This window comes from Lutra lutra, chromosome 1, assembly GCF_902655055.1.
Source record: "Lutra lutra chromosome 1, mLutLut1.2, whole genome shotgun sequence".
Taxonomy (NCBI): domain Eukaryota; kingdom Metazoa; phylum Chordata; class Mammalia; order Carnivora; family Mustelidae; genus Lutra; species Lutra lutra.
The window spans coordinates 124,019,900-124,040,691 of record NC_062278.1 but is presented as its reverse complement, the minus strand read 5'-3'; the positions used below and the strand labels follow the sequence as shown (position 1 = coordinate 124,040,691).

The following is a 20,792-nucleotide window of genomic DNA, read 5'->3' as shown; positions in this document are numbered from 1 at the left end:
TGAGAAGCCCACAGCTATCATACTCAACAGCAAAAAGCTGAAAGTTTTCTTCTAAGATCAGGAATAAGACAAGACACTCTCATCTTCTTTATTCATTCATCTAGAGAAAGGCATCTCAGCTCCTTCCACAGTTTGACTATTGTGGACATTGCTACTATGAACATTGGGGTATATATGCCCCCCTTTTTTTTTAATCTTTGGGGTAAATACCCAGTGTACAATTGCTGGGTCATAGGGTAGCTCTATTTTTAACTTTTTAAGGAACCTCCACATTGTTTTTCAAAGTGGCTGTACCAACTTGCAGTAAGTGGGGAAAATCACATGGGGAGACAAACCATGAGAGACTATGGACTCCGGGAATCAAACTCAGGGTTCTGGGGTGGGGGATAGGTTGAGTCCAGTGATGCATATTAAGGAGGGCATGTATTGCATAGATCACTGGGTGTTATATGTAAACAGTGAACCATGAAACACTACGTCAAAAACTAATGATGTACTGTATGATGACTAACATAACATAATAAAAAAAAAAGAAATCAAAAAACAAAAAAGAAAAGAAAAGAAAAGACATTCTCTTTACTTCTATTCTGCATAGTACTAAAATCCTAGCCAGAGCAATTGGGCAAGAAAAAGAAAGAAATGGATCTAAATTGGAAAGAGGAAATAAATTTGTTTCTACAGATGACATGAGCTTATGCCTAAAAAACCCTAAAGACTCCACCAAAAAACTGTTAGAATAAGTGAATTCAGTAAAGTTGCAGGATACAAAATCAATATACAAAAAGCAGTTACATTTCCATATACTAACAAACTATCGGAAAGAGAAATAAGTGAAATAACCTACACAGAGAAAGGTAAATATTATTTGATCACATGTGGAAGCAATCTAAAAAAGTTACACTCATAGATACCATGTAGGAGGGTGGTTGCCAGGGACTGTAGGGGTAGGGAAAAAGAGGAGATATTGGTCAAAGGGTAAAAACTTTGAGTTATAAGATGAATAAGTTCTGGGGATCTAGTATACACTATGGTGTCTAGATTTTTTTTTATTGTGTTGTGTTAGTCACCATACAATACATCATTAGTTTTTTCCCCCCTGTTTAGAAATCTTTATTTTTTTCTTTTAATTTTTTTTTATTAACATATAATGTATTATTAGCCCCAGGGTACTAGTCTGTGAATCTCCAGGTTTACACACTTCACAGCACTCACCATAGCACATACCTTCCCCAATGTCCATAACCCAACCACCCTCTCCCCACTCCCCTCCCCCCGGCAACCCTCAGTTTGTTTTGAGAGATTGTCTCTTATGGTTTGTCTCCCTCCTGATCCCATCTTGTTTCATTTATTCTTTTCCTACCCCCCAAATCCTCCACATTGCCTCTCCACATCCTCATATCAGGGAGATCGTATGATAATTGTCTTTCTCTGATTGGCTTATTTCGCTAAGCATAATACACTCTAGTTCCATCCATGTGGTCGCAAAAGGCAAGATTTCATTTCTTTTGATGGCTGCATAGTATTCCATTGTATATATATACCATCTCTTCTTTATCCATTCACCTGTTGATGGACATCTAGGTTCTTCCCATAGTTTGGCTATTGTGGACATTGCTGCTATAAACATTCAGGTGCATGTGCCCCTTCGGATCACTACATTTGTATCTTTAGGGTAAATACCCAGTGGTGCAATTGCTGGGTCATAGGGTAGCTCTATTTCCAACTTTTTGAGGAACCTCCATGCTGTTTTCCAGAGTGGTTGCACCAGCTTGCATTCCCACCAGCAGTGTAGGAGGGTTCCCCATTCTCCACATACATCATTAGTTTTTGATGTAGTGTTTCATTATTCATTGTTTGTGTATAACACCCAGTGCTCTATACAATATGCGCCCTCCTTAATACCCACCACCTCTAAATTTTTTAAAGATTTTATTTAAATTCTAGTTAGTTAACAGTGTAATATTAGTTTCAGATATACAAATTAGTGATTCACCACTCACATACACCACCCATTGTTCATCACAACATGTGCATTCCTTAATCTCCATCACCTATTTACCCCATTCCCCCCAGTCTCCCATCCAGCAACCCTCAGTTTGTTTTGTACAGTTAAGTGTATGTTTCTTGGTTTGCCTCTCTTTTTTCCCCCTATGTTCATTTGTTCGTTTCTTAAATTCCACATGAGTGAAATCCTATGGTATTTGTCTCTCTGACTGACTTGTTTCACTTAGCATAATTCTCTCTAGCTCTATCCATGTTGTTACAAATGACAAGATTTCATTCTTTTTTATGGCTGAGTAATATTCCATTGGAGGATTTATGTGTGTATATATAAAATATATATTTATATATAAATTTTATATATATAATGTATATATATACAAATCCCACATCTTCTTTATCCATTCATCAGCCCATGGACATTTGGGCGGTTTCCATAACATGTGACTATTAGCCATCTGTCTTCATTGGAAAAATGTCTATTCATGTTTCTGCCCATTATTTAATCAGATTATTTGTGTTTTTTGGTGTCAAGTTTGATAAGTTTTTTATATATTTTTTATACCTACCCTTTGTCAGATATGACATTTGCAAATATCTTCTCCCATTCTGAAGGTTGCCTTTTAGTTTTGTTGTTTTCTTTGCTGTACGGAAACTCTTTATTTTGATGAAGTCCTAGTAGTTTATTTTTACTTTTGTTTCCTTGCCTCATGAGACATATCTAGTAAGCAGTTACTGTGGCTGATGTCAAACAGGTTACTACCTGTGTTTTCCTCTTGGATTTTAATGGTTTCATGTCTCACAGTTAGGTCTTTAATCCATTTTACATTTATTTTTGTGTATGGTGTAAAAGAGTGGTCCAGTTTCATCCTTTTGCATGTTGCTGCCTAATTTCCCCAATGCTATTTGTTTGTTTTTTTTTGTTTTTTTTTTAAAGATTTTTATTTATTTATCTGACAGAGAGAAATCACAAGTAGGCAGAGAGGCAGGCAGAGAGAGAGGAGGAAGCAGGCTCCCTGCTGAGCAGAGAGCCCAACGCGGGGCTCGATCCCAGGACCCTGAGATCATGACCTGAGCCGAAGGCAGCGGCTTAACCCACTGAGCCACCCAGGCGCCCCCCCAATGCTTTGTTGAAGAGACTTTTTCCCACTGGATATTCTCTCCTGCCTTGTCAAAGTTGTGAGTTCTTTTCTGGGTTTTCTATTCTGTTCTATTGATCTATGTGTCTATTTTTATGCCAGTAGTATGGTGTCTAAATTTTCTAAGAGAGCAGATCTTACGTGTTCCCATCACTCTCTCTCTCTCTCTCTCACACACACACACACAAATGGAAACTATGAGGTGATGAATAATGCATATCAAAGCATTAAGTTGTACATTTGGTTTTTTTCCTCTTGCCAAAAAAACCTGCTTTAATAATTATGTCTAAAATTTTCTCACAGAAATCAGTTGATTTTAGTGTTTTTCTTCAGTCAAAGCTAGGACACTAGAGTAAAAACCCTTAGGAGCAGCCAGTCCCCTGCGGGGTCCCAGGTAGGGCCTGTCAGAAGAACAGGTTTCAGAAGCTGGGGCTGGAGGCTACTCAGGAGATGGGCCTCAGGCTCAGCTTGAGCCCTTCTCGGACCTACAGGCAATCCTGTCTCCATCCAGTAGATGTCGTATTATTCCAGAGCATGCCATTATTGCCTGAAGTGCTGCTTGTGCAGGCTGTGGATGGCCAGCAGGAGCAAGGCCAGGCTTTGACAGCCACTGTCTATCGTGTCGCATTCCCTGAACCAGGGCACTCACAGTGTGGTGCTGAGATGGCGCAGACCATTGCAGAGTTCCTGAACTCCAGAATCCCCCAGCTTGTTGTTGCTCATTGGCAGCATCACCAGAACTGTTTTGGGTCAATGTCGTGCTGAAGTGATGGCAGCAGACAGCTGTAAGCTACAGGACTTTGCCCACCAGGCTCAACTCTTCAGGCTCTCCTTGGCCCTAAGGACATGGCACAGGTCTCTACAGCCCCTGGTGGTGAGGTCACAGTCCCAGAGCCACAGGGCCCTGAGTCAGGATCTGTGGTGTAGCATTCTGGGGCATAGCTCGGCAATGCCCAGGTCACCCAGATTGTCACCCAGGTCCAGCGCCTGCAGTGAGTCCTTGGAGGTTACAATACCACACAGGTTCTTCCCATTGGCCCATATGAGGCCACAGTTCTCCAGCTAGAGCGTCTCAAACTGGTGGCAGGTAGAGTCCACTGGGCCGTTGTATAGCTCTCAGACGCCAGCCTCACAGATGTCATCGTTGCTCACCATGAACTCCTTGGAATGCTGCTTGGCCTTTGAACACCACAGCTAGGGGCTCAAAACTAGCAGCTATCAGGTTGCAGTACTCTAGCTGAAGGACCTCACAGCAACACTGGGAGTCCAAGAGACCTTTGCGGAATAGCTGCAGGCCTGTATCCGCCAACAAATTATCAGTGAAGTGCAGTTGGTGAAGGATGGGCACCAAGTGCTGCACACGGGACAGGACCCCACAGCCAGCCTCCATCAGGCAGCAATTCTGCATCTTGCAGGTGGGGCTCTACAGGCCCTGGAGTACCAGGTGCATACCAGCATCACCCAGCTCTTTTGGTGCACAGCCTAAGCTCAGTCAGGGAGGGATTGGCCCAGAGAGCACAGCTGACATCCTTGCAACACAGCTCTGTGAGACCCCTGTCATCCAGCCTGACCACCTTGAACTGTTGGATCAGAGGCAGGAGCTCTCTCCACTCAGCATCACCCAACTGCTCACACTGAATGTCCAGATTCTTGGTTCAAGGCAAAGTGTTTTCTCAGGCCAAACTCCTTTTTACACTGGGGCTGGGGAGGCTGTCGTACACTTTAAATATATGGTTTTGTCAACTATAGGTCAGAACAGCTAGAAAAAAAAAAGAAATCCATCTGTATGTACTGTTTCCTTATACATATTGGGAGAATAAGAGGATTTGGAGGGTAGTTTCTGCCAAAATAGATTTTAATTTTTACAGTTTTAATTTTTCACATTCTTTACTTAAATTACAAATATATTTAATTAAGTATAATGGTATAAGTGTAGCATTTAGATTTGGCATTGTCTATGTCTTTTTTTTTATTTAATTTTTTTCAGTGTTCTAAAATTCATTGTTTATGCACCACACCCAGTGCTCCATATGATACGTGCCCTCCATAATACCCACCACCAGGCTTACCCCACCCCCCACCCTTTCCCCCTCCAAAACCCTCAGTTTGTTTCTCAGAGTCCACAGTCTCTCATGGATTGTCTGCCCCTCCGATTTTCCCCAACTCACTTCTCCTCTCCATCTCCCAGTATCCTCTGTGTTATTCCTTATACTCCACAAGTGAGTTAGAACATATGATAATTGACTCTCTGCTTGACTTCTTTCGCTGAGTGAAATGCCTGTGTTTTTAATGGTAGAGGAGCTTTTTAAATAAAATGCTTAAAATGCTGTAAATGTTTGTTTAATCTCATTTATTCCTCATCAACGGTTTCTTAGAAGCTAACACATTCAAATTTTATGTTACTTATTTAATATTTATGTTTAATATTATTTATTTAACCTATCTATTAATTTCTGTTTTATTTTCAGAACTGAAGGCAGAAGCTAGTCTAATGGACCAAATGAGTAGTTGTGATAGTTCATCGGATTCCAAAAATTCATCATCTTCAAGTAGTGAGGATAGTTCCAGTGACTCAGATGATGAACAGTGCACATCCTCTCCTTCTGAGCCAGGGAATTATATCTCAGGACATCCTGCCATGTCTGCCATGCCACATGGCAGGATTTCTGATATGGATGCTGGCCAGAATAGACTTCATGACAATAGTGGCCTTCTGATGAGTACTTTAAGTAAGTATATATGAACATGAGTAATTGAAAAAGTAAGAATTCACAGTGGAGCCATAGTGATTATGATCTAAAATTTGGGTTAAGAGAAAAAAACTCTTATTTTATTCATTTGATACTATGATTAACCATTACCTTTTTGTTGAGTCATTCCTTTTCTTTTCACTCTGTGACATAATGTCTTATTGGTTTTTCTCCCGTCTCTCTAGATACATTTCTCTTTCTCCTTTGCCAATTTAGAATCTTTTACTTAGTCATTAGAAGCTGGAGTTCTCAAGCCTTAATTCTAGGTCTTTTTTCTTTTTACTCTACATTCTTTCCCTAGATAATCTCTTCATATTTCTGATGTATTAGTACTTGTAAATTTGCATCTCTGACCCAGACTCTGAGCTCTGGAAACAGGTAGGTCCAACACCATCTTTTAGTAAGGGCATCCCAAGTTCACCTTATTCAAAACCAGCTCATAATCATTAGCTTACTGTGTTTCCTCTTAGTGAAAGGCAGGATGCATCTAATGATATAATCCAGAAGCCTAATTATATGCAAGGATTTACTTCACTAATACATTCTATTCTATTCATTCATACATTGTACTGAATGTTCTAACAAAAGCCATAAAACAAGAGATGAGCTATAAGAACTGAAAACAAGAAAGAAAATATAATTGTCTACCAAAAAATTCAGGAGAATCAACAAACTATAGGAATAATGAAATAATTGTAGATGCGAGAATTATATGCAAAAACCAGCAGTGATTTGTTATACTAGTAGTAACCATTTGGGATTTCTCTTAAAAAGAGGTGAATTTCTTTTTCTGATATATTTTATCCAAATTAAATATTCCTAAAAAGGGAAATAAATCCTCTTACTGTTACAACAATGATCTCATTTTTTAACCTTATCAGACCCAATACCATCTTTTATAAAAGATATTTTAAAGTCCCCTTTAACTATCTTGAAGTGAATTTCACAACTTAGTATCACCTAGGTACATACATCTTTGAAAATAATATAATATTAAGACAAAATTAAAATAACTTATAGTAAAGTAATACGCATTCCACTTTGTAAATATTCAAGCATGGTTATACTAGAACACAATAAAGCAGCCATATGTTTACGTACTTTAAATAATATATTTATTTGTTTATTAAAAATTGTTTTATTAGAGTGTAGTTGACACAAAAATGTTACATTTCAACATAGTGATTCCACAAGTTTATGCAATATGCTGTGCTTACCTCAAGTTTAGCTACTGTCTGTCACTATGCAATTATAATATCATTGGCTACATTCCTTATGCTGTGCCTAATTTATTCATGTGACTTGTTCATTCCTCAACTGCAAGCCTATATTTCCCACTCACTGTCACCTATTTTGCCTGTCCTTGTTTCTCCTCCTCTCTGACAACCATCAGTTCTCTGGATTTATAGGTCTGATTCTGCTTTTTGTTCATTTTTTTTACATTCCACATATAAGTGAAATTATATGGCTATTGTCTTTCTCAGTCTTATTCCACTTAGCATAATACCTTCTAGGTTCATCCATGTCATCACAAATGGAAAGATCTCATCCTTTTTTATGACTGCATAATATTTCATTGTAGATACATAACACATATTCTTTATCCTTCTGAGTCTCAGGTTGCTTCCATATCTGGGCTATTGTAAATAATGCTATGATAAACATAGGGGTATGTATATCTCTTTGAAATAGGGTTTACATTTTCTTTGAGTGAATACCCAGGGATGGAATTATTAGATTATATAATATTTCTATTTTTAATTTTTTTGAGGAACCTACATACTGTTTCCCACTCGATGCTCCAATTTACATTCCTACCAACAGTGTATAAGGGTTACTTTTTCTCTTCATCCCCACCAACACTTGTTATTTATTGTCTTTCTGATTTTAGCCATTCTGACAGGTGTAAGGTGATATCTCATTTTGGTTTTGATTTGCATTTCCCTGATGATGAGTGATTTTGAGCATCTTTTCATGTGTCTGTTGACCATCTGTATGACTTATTTGGAAAAATGTCTGTTTGGATCTTCTACCCATTTATTTTTTTTTCTTTCAAGATTTTATTTAAATTCAAGTCAGTTCACATATAGTGTAGTATTAGCTTCAAGGGTATAATTTAGTGATTCATCTGTTGCATATGACACCCAGTGCTCATTACATCAAGTGACCTACTTAATGCCCATCACCCACTTACCCCATTCCCCAACCCACTTTCCCTACAGCAAACTTCAGTTTGTTGTCTATATATAAAGGTCTCTTATGGTTTGCCTCCCTCTCTGTCTTTATCTTACTTTATTTTTCCTTCTCTTCCTCTATGTTCATCTGTTTTGTTTCTTAAGTTCCACATATGAATGAAACCATATGGTATTTGTCTTTTTCTGACTGACTTATTTTGCTTAACATAATATTCTCTAGCTCCATCCAACTCATTGCAAATGGCAAGATTTCATTCTTTTTGGTGGGTGAGTAATATTCTATTGTGTATGTATACCACATCTTCTTCATCCACTCATCATATGCAATATGCTGTGCATGGACATTGGGGCTCTTTCCATATTTTGGCTATGTGGATAGTTATGCTGTACACATTGGGGTTCATGTGCCCCTTCAAATCAATATTTTTGTATCCTTTGGATAAATACCTACTAGTGCAGTTGCTGGGTTGTATTTTTAACTTTTTGAGGAACCTCCATACTGTTTTCTAGAGTGGCTGCATCAGTTTGTATTCCCACCAACAATGTAAGAGGGTTCTCTTTTCTCCACATCTGTTGTTTCTTGTGTTGTTAACTTTAGCCATTCTGACAGGTGTGAGGTTGTATCTCATTGTGTTTTTTTTTTTCTCATTGTGTTTTTAATCTGTATTTCCCTGATAAGTGTTGAGTGTTTTTTCATCAGTCTTTTAGCCATTTGTATATTTTCTTTGGAGAATATCTGTTCATGTCTTCTGCCCATTTCTTAACTGATTTTTTTAAATTTTTGGGATATTGAGTTTTATAAGTTCTTCATATCCAATATGTCATTTGCAAATATCTTCTCCCATTCCATACACTGTCTTTTAGTTTTGTTGATTGTTCCCTTTGCTGTGCAGAAGTTTTTTTTATCTTGATGAAGTCCCAGTAGTTCATTTTTTATTTTGTTTCCCTTGCCTCCAGACATGTGTCTAGTAAGAAGTTGTTGCAGCTGGAATGAAAGAGGTTGCTGCCTGTGTTCTTCTCTAGGATTTTGATGGATTCCTGTCTCACATTTAGGTCTTTAATCCTTTTTAGAATTTATTTTTGTGTATGGTTTAAGAAAGTGGTCCAGTTTCATTCTTCTGCGTGTGGCTGTCCAATTTTCCCAACACTATTTAAAGAGAATGTCTTTTTTACCATTGCATATTCTTTCCTGCTTTGTCAAATTTCATTGACCATATAGTTGTGGGTCCATTTTTGTGTTCTCTGCTCTGTTCCATTGATCTATGTGTCTGTTTTTGTGCCAGTGCCATACTGTTTTGATGATTACAGCTTTGTAATACAGTTTCAAGTCAGAAATGCGATGTCTCCCACTTTGCTCTTCTTTTTCTTCCTTTTTTTTTTTAATTTAAATTTTGTTAGTTAACATATGGTGTAATATTGATCTCAGGAGTAAAATCAATGATTCATCACTTACATGCAACACTCCATGCTCATCACATCAAGTGCCCTCTTTAATACCTGTCACTCATCTAGCCCATCCCCCACCCACCTCCCTTCATCAACCCTGTTTGTTCTCTGTCATTAAGAGTCACTTGTGGGGCACCTGAGTGGCTCAGTGGGTTAAGCCGCTGCCTTCGGCTCGGGTCATGATCTCAGGGTCCTGGGATCGAGTCCCACATCGGGCTCTCTGCTCAGCAAGAAGCCTGCTTCCCTCTCTCTCTCTCTCTCTCTGCCTTCCTCTCCATCTACTTGTGATCTCTCTCTATCAAATAAATAAATAAAATCTTTAAAAAAAATTAAAAATAAAAAGAGTCACTTGTGGCTTGTTTAAAGACAGATACTGTATGATTTCAGTCATATGTGGAATTTAAGAAAGAAAACAGATAAACATACAGGAAGGGGGAAAAGAAAAAAAGGAGAGAGGGAAACAAGCTATTATTTTTCAACATTACTTTAGCTATTCGGGGTCTTTTTCGGTTCCGTACAAATTTTAGAATTGTCTGTTCTAGTTCTGTGAAGAAAAATGCTCATGTTATTTTGATAGGGATTGTATTGAATGTGTAGATTGCTTTGGGAAGTAGAGATATTTTAACAATATTTGTTCTTCCAATCCATGTGTGTGGAATGTTTTTACACTTCTTTGTGTCTTCCTCAGTTTCTTTTGTAGGTGTTCTGTAGTTTTCAGAGTACAGATTTTTTACCTCTTAGATTAGGGTTATTCCTAGGTATCTTACGGTTTTTGGTGCAATTATAAATGGAATTGAGTCCTTGATTTCTATTTCTGCTGCTTCATTATTGGTGTATAGAAATGCAACAGGCTTCTGTGTGTTGTACACCCTGTGACTTTGCTGAATTCCTGTATCAGTTCTAGCAATTTTTTGGTGGAGTCTTTTGGGTTTTCTACATAGAGTATCATGTAGTCTATGAAGAATGAAAGTTTGAGTTATTCCTTGCTGATTCAGATGCCTTTTATTTCTTTTTGTTTTCTGACTGCTGAGGGTAGGACTTCTAGGTCTATGTTGAACAATAGTGTTGAGAGTGGCCATCACTGTCTTTTTCCTGACCTTAAGGGAAAAGCTCTTAGTTTTTCTTCATTGAGCACAATAATAGCTGTGGCTCTTTCATATATGGCCTTTATGATGTTGAGGTATGTTCCTTCTATCCTTATTTTCTTCAGGGTTTTTGTTTTTTTTTTTTTAAAGATTGTATTTATTTACTTGCCAGAAAGAGAGAGAGAGAGATAGCACAAGCAGGGGGAGAGGCAGGCAGAGGGAGAAGCAGACTCCTTGCTGAACAAGAGGCCTGATGTGGGACTCAATCCCAGGACCCTGGGATCATGACCTGAGCTGAAGGCAAATACTTAACCGACTAAGCCACCCAGGCTTCCCTTCTTCAGGGTTTTTATCAAGAGAGGATGATGTATTATGTCAAATGCTGTTTCTGTATCTATTTGAGAGGATCATATGGTTCTTATGCTTTCTTTTATTAATGTGGTGTATCATGATGATTCATTTACAGATATTGAACCACCCCTGCAGCCCAGGAATAAATCCCACTTGGTCATGGTGAATAGTTCTTTTAATGTGCTATTGGATTTGATTAGCTAGTAACTTGAGAATTTTTACATCCATGTTTATCAGAGATATTGGTCTGTAATTTTCCTTTGTAGTAGGGTCTTTGTTTGGTTTTGGAATCAAGATAATGTTGGCCTCATAGAATGAGTTTGGAAGTTTTCTTTCCATTTCTATTTTTTGGAACAGTTTAAGAAGAATAAGTATTGATTCTTCAAATGTTTGGCAGAATTCCCCTGGGAAGCTGTCTGGCCCTGGACTCTTATTTGTTGGGATATTTTGATTACTGATTCAATTTCTTAGCTGGTTATGGGTCTGTTCAAATTTTCTATTTCTTCCTGCTTCAGTTTTGGTAGTTTATATGTTTCTAAGAATTTATCCATTTTTTCCAGATTGCCTAATTTGTTGGCATATAATTGCTCATAATATTTTTATAGTTGTTTGTATTTCTTCAGTGTTGGTTGTGATCTCTTTGCCTTCATTAGTGATTTATTTGGGTCCTTTCTCTTTTTGATAAGTCTGGCTAGGGGGATATCAATTTTGCTAATTCTTTCAAAGAACCAGCTCCTAGTCTCATTGACCTGTTCTATATTTTTTGTTTCTATATCATTTATTTCTGCTCTGATCTTCCTTATTTCCCTTCTCCTGCTGGATTAAGATTTATTTGCTGTTCTTTTTCTAACTCCTTTAGGTGTAAGATTAGGTTCTTGAGGAAGGCCTGTATTGTTATGTACTTCCCTTTTATGACTGCCTTTGCTTCATCCCAAAGATTTTATACTCTTGTCTTTTCATTTTCATTTGCTTCCATGTATTTTTTTCAATTCTTCTTTAATTTCCTGGTTAACCCATTCATTTTTTAGTAGGGTGTTCTTTAACCTCCACGTATTTGTGTTCTTTCCAAATTTTTTCTTGTGGTTGACTTCAAATTTCATGGCATTATGGTCTGAAAATTTGAATGGTATGATCTTAATCTTTTTGTACTACTTGAGGCCTGATTTGTGACCCACTATGTGATCCATTCTGGAGAATATTCCATGTATACTTGAAAAGAATGTATATTCTGCTGCTTTAGAATGAGAAGCTCTGAATATAACTTAAGTCCATCTTAAGTCATTCAAAGCCCAGCTTACATGATCTGTCCATTGCTGTGAATGGGAAGTTAAAGTCCTGTACCATTATTGTGTTATTATCAATGAGTTTCTTTAAGTTTGTTTTAATTGGTTTATATTTTTGGCTGCTTCCAAGTTAGGGGCATAAATATTTACAATTATTAGAGCTTCTTGTTGGATGGACTCCCTTTATTATGATATAGTGTCCTTTTTCATCTCTTACTACAGTCCTTGGTTTAAAATCCAGTTTGTCTGAAATAAGTATGGCTATTCCTGCTTTCTTTTGATGTCCTTTAGCATGATAAATGGTTCTCCATCCCCTCACTTTCAGTCTAGAGGTGTCTTTGGGTCTAAAATGAATCTCTTGTAAGCAGCATTATCAATGGGACTTTTTTTTTTAATCAATTTTGCTTCCCTGTATCTTTTGATTGGAGCATTTAGTCCATTTACATTCAGAATAACTATTGAAAGATGAATTTAGTTCCATTGTATTACCTGTAAAGTTGCTATTCCCATAGGTTGTCTCTGTTTCTTTCTAGTGTTCGTTGCTTTCCTGTTCAAAGAGTCCCCTTTAATTTCTTGCAGAGCTGGTTTAGTTTTTACAAACTCCTTTATTTTTTGCTTGTTTTAGAAACTCTTTATCTCTCCTTCTATTCTGAATGGCAGTCTTGCTAGACAAAGTATTTCCAGCTGCATATTTTTCCCATTTAGTAAGTTGAATATATCATGCCTGTCCTTTGTAGCTTGCCGGGTGTCTGTGGACAAGTCTGCTGCTAACCTTATGTGTCTACCCTTATAGGCTAAGGACTTTCTCTCCTGAGCTGTTTTCAGAATTCTCTCTTTATCTTTGTATTTTGCAAGTTTCACTATAATATGTCTTGGTGTTGACCTGTTTTTGTTGATTTTTGAGGGAAGTTCTCTGTGCCACTTGGACTAGAATGCCTGTTTCCTTCCCCTAGATTAGTTAAGTTCTCAGCTATAATTTGTTCAAATAAACCTTCTGCCCCCTTTTCCCACTCTTCTTTTTCTGGGACTCCAATGATACAGATATTTTTTCAATTTATGGAATCACTGAGTTCCCTAAGTCTTCCTTCATAATCTAATAGTTTTAATTTCCTCTTTTTTCCAGCATTATTTTCTTTAATTTTATCTTCTGTATCACCTATTCATTCCTGTTTCTTCCATCTTCCAAACATAGCCTGTTTTGTATCTCAGTTATAGCATTTTTAATTTCAGCCCAACTAGCCTTAGGTCCTTTTATCTGTGCAGCAAGTCTCTTTGGTGTCTTCTATGCTTTTTTCAAGTCCATCTGGTAATCTTATAACTGTTGATTTAAATTCTTGTTTAGACATATTGCTTATATATGCTTTGAGCAAGTCCCTGGTTGTGGTATCTTCCTGACCTTTCTTTTGGGGAAAATTTCTCTGTCTTGTTATTTTGGCTCAGTTTCTGTCTTTTGTGAGTTATGAAAGCTTATTATGTTTCCTGTACCTGAGAGTAATGCTATATTAAAAAAGAGTCATACACTCTCCAAGGGCTGGCGCTTCAGGAAGTGTTTCCAGGGTATGCTGTGTGCACTCTGCTGTTGCATTTTGGCTGCTCTTTCCCACGGATCAGTCCTCTGCAGGGTTCCTCCTTGCTTGCTTGCTTGTTTGGACTTTAACAGGGTGTGCTTTGTTTGTTAAAATAAGCCTGGAAAAAAAAAGAAAGTGGAAAAAAATTAAAAAGAAATCCTGATTCAAAAACAAAGAGAGAGAGAGAGAGAGAGAGAAAAGGAAAAGCAGCAATGACAACAAAAAACCCCAAAGAGACAAACAGAAGACTATAAGCCTGATTCCAAAGAAAAAGAAAGGGGCAAGAAAAAGAACAAGAAACATAAAAAAAAGAAGCCTAATCCAGAAAAAGAGAAAAGAAAAGAAAAAGACAAACTAACAGACAAAAACTATAAGCCTGATTCCAAAGGTGGAGGTGCGGGGAGGGAGGGAGAAGGAAGAAAAAAAAAATTACAGCCTGGTTCTATTCCCATCGGAACTAAAGATGATGCTTTGAAGCCCTGTATAATCAGTAGACTTATGCATGCAGAGTGCTGCCTATGCTGGTCTTCTGGGGGAGAGGCCCACTCTGCCAGCTCAGAGTCAGTTCTGCCCCAGTAAATATGCACTTGCCATGTAGAGGGAAGCAGGATTTGGTGTAAGTAGCTCCTGCCTCTACTGGCTCTGCCTATTTTTTAATGTAATGGTTTGGTTTTTGGTAATGAGTCATAAAAATTCTTTACATATTTTAGATATTTACTCCTTATTGAATATATCATTTGCAAGTATCTTCCCCCATTCAGTAGGTTGTCTTTTTGTTTTGTTGATGGGTCCTTTACTGGGCAAAAACTTTTTATTTTGATGTAGTCCCAATAGTTTAGTTTTGCTTTTGTTTCTCTTGCTTTAGGAGATGTATCTAGAAAAATGTCGCAATAGCTGATGTCAGTGAAATTACTGCCTATGCTCTTTCCTAGGATTTGTATGGTTTTAAGTCTCACATTTAGGTCTTAATCCATTTTGAGTTTATTTTTGTGTATGATGTTAGACAGTGGTCCAGTTTCATTCTCTTGCATATATTTTCCCAATTTTCTCAGCACCATTTATTATACATTCTTGCCTCTTTTGTTATAGATTAATTGACCATATAAATGTGATTTTGTTTCTGGGCCATCTGTTCTGTCCAGTTGATCTATATGTCTATTTTTGTGCCAGTACCATACCGTTTTGATTACTACAGCTTTGTAATATAGCTTGAAATCTTTAATGAATCAATTTAGAATTAAGAAAAGCAAGACAACATACCATTCATAATGTCAACAATTTTTCTATTTAATTTGTTGAAATAGGGATTAGAAAAGCATTGATATCACTAATATGTTTTCCAAAACAATTAAATAAAGAAAATCTTTGTAAAGTTCTGGAAAAAACAAAGTATTCTTTCAGTTTACATGATAGTTCCATCCTTGTAAATTTCAGTGAATTTTAAATCTGTGTAAAAGAATTCTTTAGTTTATAAAACTGAAATTAGGTTCCACCTTACGATTACAAACAAGTCTTCCACGTACATGAATATAATACTGGACTTTCAAAAGTTTTGCAGAATGTAATAGACTTCGTTATTGTGCAAGACTGGTCCATTCATTGTAAGACATTTGCCATTCCTAAATTCCCTCCCACGAAATGCCACTAGCAATCTGCAAATCATCTGGACAAGCAACACTTCATATAAATTTCTGTAACATCTCTAACGGAACAGTATTTTTCTCATTGAAAACCATTGGCTTAGGAGTCTGTGTGCATTTGCTATAGGTAAACTCTTTTTTCCAAGTCACAATTACCATTTCGATTGGAAATGTGTTTCCTTTACCAGCATGTCTTGTTCACAGGCTAATCTGATGCCTTCAAAATTAACCAAACATTTCAACAGCATGGTAATATATGCATATGACCTGTACAACATGAAGTCTATTAACAGAAGTGGAACTTGGAACATTTGGGTTTGACCTAAGAAACTTATTATGACATTGTATCAAGTTGAACATTCTTATGCCATAGAATAGTTGTGTAATACATGGAAACTTAATCCTTGAAAAGTATAAAATGGTCTTGGGAACCAGATACACAAAAGAAGCTTTAGCAAATTTCTTTATTGAATAATGTAATAGTTCTGGAGTTCATGCAGTGGACTGAGCTCTCTTACAACAGCTTATTTATGGCCTAGAAACTACTCCTCTTAAATTGGGTATGAGCTTCAAATTATGCCAGCTTTTTGTTGATTTTGGAGTAGTTTAAAAATATGAGAATGTTTTTACCATTTTAATTTACTACTCAAATGGTATTATCCAGTCCCATGTGTTCAAAGAAACCCCTGCAGTTAGTGACTCCCAAATCTTTATTTCCAGGAGTAACCTCTACCTAGAGCTCCAGACTTGTATATCCAATTGCCTACAATATATTTACTTGAATATTTACAGTGTATCTCAAATGTGTCATGTTGAAAATTGAACTTGTGATTTTTCTCACAACTCTTGTTCCCCTGGCATTTCTTATCTCAGTAAATGACACCACCATCTAGTTGTTTAGATCAGAAACACTTGGGGTCTTTCTTTACTTTTCTTTTTCTCTCATGCCTATATTCAGTACTTTTGATAGTCCTGTAAGTTCTGTTTTTATACTATAAACCTAACTGCTTAGCACCACCTCCACCTGAGCCACCTGAGTCAAAGCCTGTATTATTTATGTGAGAAGCTGCAATACAATTATAGTTTATTATAGTATATACATACCATTATAGCGTGCTCACTGTTTTTTTTTTTAATATTTTATTTATTTGACAGCGAGAGACAGCAAGAGAAGGAACACAAGCAGGGGGAGTAGGAGAGGGAGAACAGGCTTCCCATAGAGCACAGACCCGATGTGGGGCTGGATCCCAGGACCCAGGGATCATGAACTGAGCCCAAGACAGACGCTTAATGACTGAGCCACCCAGGCGCCCCATATTCACTGTTAAACATTTCAAGTCAGTTGCTTACTTAAAATTTTCTGATGAATTCCCATTACATTTCAAACAAAATCCAAAGTTTTTATCATAACCTATAAACCTGTCTTCTGGATATCTGGATATCTTTCTGACCTCATTTCCTATCATCTCTTCCTCATTCATTCCACTCTGGCTGCAGGGCCTTCTTGCTGTCAGAGAACACAGCAAGCATGCTTCTGCCTTAGGGCATTTGTATGTGCTGTTCCCTGAGCCTGGAAAGTATCTGCCCTCCTTCCACATTAATAGGACTTTCTCTCTATGGTTGGATCTCTATTCAAATGCCACCCTTCAAGGAGGCCTTATCAACTATCCTGTCTAAAATAGCACTTCTCACCACTCTTCTCATACCTGTCTTCATTTTTCATAGTATTTATCCCTACTTGGCATCATATTATATATTTCTTTGTTTACTCTCTGTCTCCCCACTGGAATGTAAGTTCCATTGCTATAAGCACATCATTGAATTATAAACAGAACCAATGATGAGTCACTCATATACTATTTAATATTTTGACTGAATTTTAAGTACAAAATTGCATAACATTTTTACACTCTTCAAAATGATTTAGGCTGATCTTCTAAACCACATTTTTTCTCATTATCTGATGTAATTAAATCAGTGGGAGTAACAAAGGAAGGTGGTGTTGGTGTGTGAAAGAAGACTAAAAAAGATGCCAGGTGATAAAACTATGCTGAAGATTGATGGTGTATTCTTTACAAGCAGTATTAATTTTTGGAATTACTAATGATATGACTAAATTATAGGATAAGCAATCTAGTTATTAGTGACAAAATGGTGGCTAAATGGTTCACCCATGGTGTTATATTTTGCATGATATTTATGTTATCCAGAAGTAAATACAATGAATATGAAAATATAAAATACTTAATTACTACAGTTTTGATTTTTTTTTATTTTAGGAAATGATTTACAGCTGAGTGAATCAGGAAGTGACAGTGATGATTGAAGAAACATTCAGCTATAAATATAAAATTTGTAAGATGTGATATTTATTTTATATTAAGAATAAAGATTCCTAATACTGAAGAAAATGTATCTTAACATTTGATGATAAAAGAAATTAAATTTGGTTGATGTTATATTTTTTACCTTTTTTAAGTACTAGCATTTTCATGTGCTTTCTGTTTATTAGGCTGTACAGATGAGAAAACAGACATTAGGTAACTTGCCCACAGGTTGTTAGTTAACAAATGGCAGATCAAGTGTACAAGTTTAATACTCTCTTTTAAAATACTGATGTCTCACAATTGTGAAATGTCAAAACAATTGATTTATAATAAATGCCCATGGTTTTAATTATATCTCTGAGCCTTTTATATCTGATAGTCCTTAAAGTTTGGTTGAGAATACTTTAATTCTTGACAAAATTAAGCTATAATTTAGGGTAAAAGTAAAGCTAGATAATCGTTTTAATGAAAAAACTGTTCTTGTATATCTTATAATATTTTTTGTCATTTTAATATTTTGCTTTTGAGAAAAAATAAGCAATTAATTGTGTTAAGTATATAATTAATATTTATATCTGTAGTATTTTTGAATATGGAGAAAATGATAAATATTAGATTATAGTTGAGAGCCACTGACCAGCAGCAAGTTCTTTTTTCCTTTTTTACGTTCTCTTTTTCTTTTTAATAAACTGCATTTTCTAAAGCAGTTTTTGGTTCATAGCAAAATTGAGCAGAAAGTACAGAAAATTCTCATATACTCCCTGTTCCCCTCCTCTTACAACCTCACCCGCTATAAACATCTGCACCAGAATGGTACATTTTTACAATTGATGAATCTTACGTTGACACGTCATCACCTAAGTCCATATTTGCATTAGAGTTCGCTCTTTGTATTATACAATTTGTGGGTTTTGACATATATAGTGATATGTATCCACCTCTGTAATATCATACAGAATAGTTTCACAGCCCTGAAAATCCTTTGTTTTGCTTATTCATTTATTCCTCCTTCCCCACCCCAACCACTGGCAGCCACTGAGCTTTTACTGTCTCCTTGGTTTTGTCTTTTATAGCATGTCATATAGTTAGAATCATACTGTACGCTGCCTTTTCAGGCTGAATTCTTTAACTTAAATATGCATTTAAGCTTCCTCCATGTCTTTACATGGCTTCATAGCTCATTCCATTTTTTCACTGAATAGCATTACATTGTCTGGATGTACCAAAGTTTACTTATTCTCTAACCTGCTGAAAGAATTTTGGCTGTTTCCAAGTTTCGACAGTTGAAGTTCAATAAAAAATTTTGTCATAATTGCCTTTACCATAGGAATTTCTGTGTTTTTTTTTTAATTCTTTAAATTTTGGTTTTAATCTCTCTTACTTTCTTCTCTCTCCCTTCCTCTCTTTGGCCTACCCTCAGCTAATCTATTTTTAACTTCATTTTTATATCTATTTTATTCATCAACCATTATCTGAGAACCATAGCTATGTCATTTATTACTTAACTAAAACAAGCTCAAATATTTAATGTAGCTAATAAAACATGCTTATCATTTTAACATAGTAATACAAATTATAATGGTTTTTACTGAAACTTATTATGCTAAGATTTCTTTGATTAGTGATTACTGTACCAGGAATGAGTACATGGTGGTCTGAGTTGATAATGCCAACTACATAACATTATATTCTCAAACATTATATTCTCTTTTGCAGTCAGAACACCTCCTCCTTTCTCCCCCTTAATATTTCCCCCATAAATGAAACATGTTCCTAAAGACATGTTTTTTATGGTCTGAATACCTAGAGTATCATTCTCTATACCCTTTAAGGATAAATATAAGTGGTTTAGAGAGGAATGAAATAATATTTTCCATGCCTCTGTACCTCCTCATTTGCTGTTTTTTCAGACACTGAAATGCAGGGAGCTATGGATGAAACAGATTACCAGATAGGAGGTTCTCTGCCAGAATCATCTGATGATCCTGACATGATGCCAAGCAGTTATCTTTTTCCCCAACTTTATTGAAATGTAATTGATATATGACACTGTATAAATTTAAGGTGTACAGTGTGATGATTTGGTCCACATATTTATTATGAAATAATTACTATAATAAGGTTAATTGACATAAGCACAATATCATTTTATTTTGCCTGTTCTGAATGGTTTGATGAAAATGAAAATGATATATGCTTGCAAGTAGGAAAAGTAAGTTGGCTACAAAGGAACAAAAATCAATGGGTTTGAATCATTGCATAACACTGCACTAAAGCACTAAACTTAGGAAAGCTGCATTTGCACAAGGATATGAGTGTGACCTATAGTGTATACGTTAACAGTCATCCATAGTTTGGTAAGAAGACATTCTTAGACATGTCAGAATTCAGGAATTATATCTTTCACATACCATTCCTATAATAATTACTTCAGTAATTTCCAGTTTAATAAGAGATGAGTCAAAATTAAGAACTCAAGAATGGAAAAAATATCATAAAAAGTGTGTTCTAGAAATGTTGATAGCTCTCCTACCCTACCTTCATGAAGGAGTCTCACTCAATTTGTAAGAGTAGGTGACATTCATGCCCTGCAACATTTTACATGGAAGTGACCTCTCAGATGCTGGCCAGTGGAGAAGAGGCAAGAGCTTAGCCCTAGCAGCCTGAGGTTGCAATCCTTACTGGGGGGATGACATTCTAACTAAGGCTGTGCATATGCACAGCAGGGATCAGAGATGCCCCAAGTTATTCATTCATTCCTAACTAACCCTGGGGCTATGTGCTTGTGCGCAGGACACTGAAAAAGGGCCTGATAAAAAGTAAAATCTGGGAAGACTTGGAAATAGCCTGAACTTTGAACTCACTCCCCTACACACACAGTTCCATCAGCAAAAGACAAAGCCTTTGTGGTTCAAGGTGTTTAACCAGGACCTCTGCCCAGTCTTTGACTGCTCCAAGTAATACATACTGCTTCGCTTCCACTTTTAATCTCGTTCAAGTTTTTCCG

At 36.6% G+C, this 20,792-nt stretch overlaps 1 protein-coding gene across 3 annotated transcripts in view; it reads left to right on the top strand.

The window, feature by feature from the left end:
- The window catches only part of EAF2 (ELL associated factor 2), a 43,173-nt gene that overhangs the window by 18,943 nt on the left and 3,438 nt on the right, over nucleotides 1–20,792 (top strand). Inside the window, exons 5-7 of one of the 3 annotated variants that reach the window (XM_047735518.1) lie at nucleotides 5,609–5,767; nucleotides 5,802–5,869; nucleotides 17,738–19,105. In XM_047735518.1, the coding sequence (XP_047591474.1) occupies nucleotides 5,609–5,767; nucleotides 5,802–5,857 (215 nt within the window). In that variant the 3' untranslated portion in view covers nucleotides 5,858–5,869; nucleotides 17,738–19,105. Of the gene's footprint in view, nucleotides 1–5,608; nucleotides 5,870–17,737; nucleotides 19,106–20,792 lie in introns of those variants that run through there. The other 2 variants (XM_047735507.1, XM_047735499.1) reach the window with 2 other exon arrangements.